This window comes from Montipora capricornis, chromosome 8 (genome assembly GCF_036669925.1).
Source record: "Montipora capricornis isolate CH-2021 chromosome 8, ASM3666992v2, whole genome shotgun sequence".
NCBI lineage: Eukaryota > Metazoa > Cnidaria > Anthozoa > Scleractinia > Acroporidae > Montipora > Montipora capricornis.
This window is the reverse complement of record NC_090890.1, coordinates 12,932,392-12,936,459: the sequence shown is the minus strand read 5'-3', so window position 1 is coordinate 12,936,459 and position 4,068 is coordinate 12,932,392. Positions and strand designations below refer to the sequence as shown.

Sequence of the window (4,068 nt, the reverse complement as noted above, 5' to 3'; positions counted from 1 at the left end):
TAAACTACACGGATAACATGAGAGACGCATAATTCGTCTGGACGGATTATGCGTCTCTAGCATAAAAACGGCCATTTTGACAATGACAACATGAATTCGTCTAAACGTGAAGCATTCTTTTTTAAAAAGGCGTGCTCACAGACACCCCTAGATAATGATATATAATAGAGAAGAGTTTCAGTTATTCTAGTCAAACCAGCCGTCTCGTTCAAATTTTATTGAAACCCCTGGTATAGATATATATATAGAGAGAGAGAGAGAGACAGAGAGTCCTGATAAATTGAACCGGGTTAACTAGTCCAATACCCTCGCTGTTAACAAAAGAAAATGTTTTTATTTCATACGTGTGCATGTTACCATTGCTTTTCCAGGGGATCTTTGTCAAGTCTGGAGTCGTGTCACAGTGGTTTCTCCCAGTTGAGTGTTTCCACTTCAGCAAGTCATTCTTCTGGAGCAAGTAGTTCATCGCATCCTTCCAGATAGCAACCACAGTTACGAGGGGCTCGCACCGAAACACAAACAAAAAGGCAGACACAGCACCTCAAGAATGCATCAAAACGTCATAACAAGTAGACGTCTATAGGATTCATCTGTAGTTCATCGCTTCTTTTGTTTATAGTGGCCAAAGAGGTTTAGCAAAAGGTTCACGGTAATGTGATAGTTTTGTTGTATTCTGCTATCGAAGATGTTAACGCTCAGCTCACGAAAGGACTATTTTGCATTGAGGACAATTGCGGGACAGTTGGCCTTGTGTGATTCACCTGTTTGTTGCAGGCTAACAATTTTGCCCTCTCTATCGGTTGCATGAAATTCAGCTGGTCTGGATTTATATGCACTGACGAGGGAATCCAAGTTTAATTTTTTTCGCGTGCAAAGGCATTTGTTAACTGTCCCCGCTACATAAGAGTGTAAACGATTGAAAAGCTTTCAAAAGGGTGCGTTGACAAGTTGTTTGATACGGCATGTGTTTGTGCAGGTGTAGTTGCACTTCAGCGTACCTGATGAAAGGAAATGGGTCAAACAACAGGCAGATGTACAGCACCTGAAATGGTGTGATGTCTTTAGGGCTGGTAATTATCCTCTTATTTTCATCAATATTCAAGAAATATCCATGGGGATACAATTCAGTGAGGAGCGTCTTACAGTTTATGATATAAAATTTTGATGGGTTATAGCTTTAACCTGTAGTTCTCTTTTTATGCACAAGAGGTGAGCCCCTCAAGTAGACAAATTTATCTTTTTTTGTGAGATGCAGTGATACTTTTGTGGTGCCTAGAGGGCATTGTATTGAGCGACATTTTGTTCTTGTCCCCTGTGAAACTTTTTCAGTATTTTGAAATGATGATAACGTTATAATCAAAGCCAGAGGAAAATAATTGATTATCATAATACCTTTGTTGGGATCGATTTGCCCGGGGTCCGGATTTGATCGAGAAAATGGCGCTTTATTATCCTGATTAGTCATAGCGCAGAAGAACGCATGACTTCCAAGAAAACAAGATCTGCCTCTGACTTAGGGGTTTGTATGCATACAATGCATAAGACCCCAAAAATTGTTTAATTATTGCATCTTACAAAGGGGGAAAAAGAATAATAAGCCATAGAGAGTAAACTGTTCTTCAAGTGAAGTCAATTTCATTTATATTGTTTAGTGTCCATATGGAATAGAGTAACTTAAAACGAATTAGGATTTTTATGACTGAATGTAAATAAGGCACCTGGTGTGGTGCTAAAATCAAGTTCTATTAATTCATCTGTACTCTCAGATGTGTAATAACCTGTTACCTAGTTTGGTTCTCTCTGCACTGAGGTACCGGAGCAGAGATTACTTAAGACAAAAGACAGAAAAATGAGAAAAAAAAACAAACTCAAATGAAGACTAATACCAAGAGACCAAAAATATAATGCTTTCCGGTAACTGCAGAAAGACCCTTGAGATTTAGTCAGTAGTAATCCTTCGGTCTTCCGCTCGAATTCGTTTTGCACGTCAATATTCTATTTCAAGCTTTTTGCTCATCTACGTAAATGTCGCTATTATATTTCATTTGTTTACTTAAGTTTTAATATCGAGCGAAAATTACAAACAGTAATTGGTGCCTTTTTCCTCAAGCTGGACTAATTCTCGGGAAAAAACCTGACTGCCTACAGGATAAATCACCCATTGAGGACCTTCTCTCGACTTTTGGGCCCTCGGCAGATTTCGTGAGATTTTGATAAATTTAACTACTGTCCATAAAATGATGCAGCCTGGGCTAGAAGGCCATATCCCCATCTGGTGCACGGGAGATTTTCAAAGCCGCAATGTTTACAAGAAACTTGTGGTCAAATTTACAGGGGGTGAATGGTGAAGAAAATTTTCAGCAGTTTGTCGCAAATAGAGGACCGCAAGCATAAAATTTTCCAGGAATCATGATGTGTTACTTACTCGCTGGATTTTATATGTGTACAAATTATGGAATTGGCAAATGAACACAAAACATTTTTATTTATTTGGCTCTGTTCAACGGGGTTATAAATTTGGGATAATATTAGATATTCAATTTAGGTATTAATAATATAAATGAGATATTGAGGACGGGGAATACGAAATACGCTGTTTAGAAAATGTTTTAGGATGATGGAGCCAAATAAGGAATGTATCTTCCATATGACTAGATTTTTGTGCGATTGTTACCTCTTTACATTAAATACAACGATTTAGAGAGGTTTTCAGGGAATCAATGAAAGTTTTCTGGTTAATCAAAACAGATAACAGATAATGCAAAGAAGCTTTCTCCTTTCTCGATTACAAGTGACGATAAGCTGCATCGTGAAAGGCACTAAAACACTTGGGCCTCATTGTTGCTATATGATTGGCTGGTTTAATTATATCCGATTTTTGGGGCCAATAGCGAATACGTGTCACAACGATGTTCAACGCTCAGCTGAAAACCTTTCTGATTCATATTCAAATTTGAAGAAATACAACTTCTGACCAAAGGTTTTTATTATTATTATTATATATATTTTTTTTTGCAAGGGTTTCTTTTTCTTGATTTAATACTTGACCATCGGCATAGGCAGCGCCGACGAAAACGCCACGGAAACGGCTTAAGAGATTAAAAAAAATGTGGCTTGGTTCGCGTGGAATTTACATTTAAAATCTATTTCTTGGTCGTCTGATGCGAAACAAACGTGAGATAACCAAACTCAAGGTTTCGAGGAGGACTCAGCGTCTTTAATAGGATGAATTTTATTCTCTATCGCAACTTAGCGTTGCTCAAACCATTGTAATCATTGGGTCCCCCCGTACCAGTAAAATTATCAGAGGGTTCCCCATTGTTGAGCAAGATATTTAAAAAAAAATATATTGAAAACTGATCCGGAATTGTGGCGAGGTGACTACTTAAATGCGGATTTATATTCGGGGATGACGTTCTCTTTGTCTTTGCCTACGTCGTTGGTCAGGTTTCCTAATCAGAGCAATTAAAAAACCTTAGTCAGCTGTTTCAATTGATTATTGAAATGTTGTAGTAATAAAGCGTTTTAATACTTGATATGCATGCAGGTCATTTGTCCGAAGAATTGTTGGAGGCAAAATAAACTCAGTTGAAATATAATCATTGCTCTGTTTGATTTAGTTTGGGTTTGTTTTTAACAAAGGCTTTAATGTCGTTACGTCAAATGCTTGTAGCATCCTTCGTTGTGCTTTTCTAACCGCCAGCAACACGCGGAACAAGTTAACAACGCACGAAGACCGAATCTTGTTCACATAGGTTGCGGTCCTTTTGGGAACTGTGAAGGATGCCTGGGCTTGGACATTAATTATGTACCGTACTTTTCCACACTTTGGCGCAACCAGTTATATTTGTTTCGTTCCAGCCTTTTTAGCTAAGGTTAAGCTATAAACTATAATATTAATAATGAACTTTGAGTTTCAACTGTATTTAGCGCTGGAGCACTTACTGGGTGGGGACACTGCAGAAATCAAGTCAACTCATATCAAATCGTAGGAGTGGAAAAATCGGAGTACCCGGAGAAAAACAACTCGGATCAGAGTAGAGAACCAACAAACTCAACCCACATTTG

General features: G+C 38.2%; 1 protein-coding gene across 1 annotated transcript in view; it reads left to right on the top strand.

Moving 5' to 3' along the window:
* LOC138060190 (SEC14-like protein 1) overlaps positions 1-1,831 on the top strand; it is a 39,207-nt gene extending 37,376 nt beyond the window's left edge. The window contains exon 18 of the mRNA XM_068905913.1: positions 372-1,831. Coding sequence (XP_068762014.1) covers positions 372-483 — 112 coding nt within the window. The 3' untranslated portion in view covers positions 484-1,831. The remainder of the gene's footprint in view (positions 1-371) is intronic.
* Positions 1,832-4,068: the final 2,237 nt, after the last annotated feature.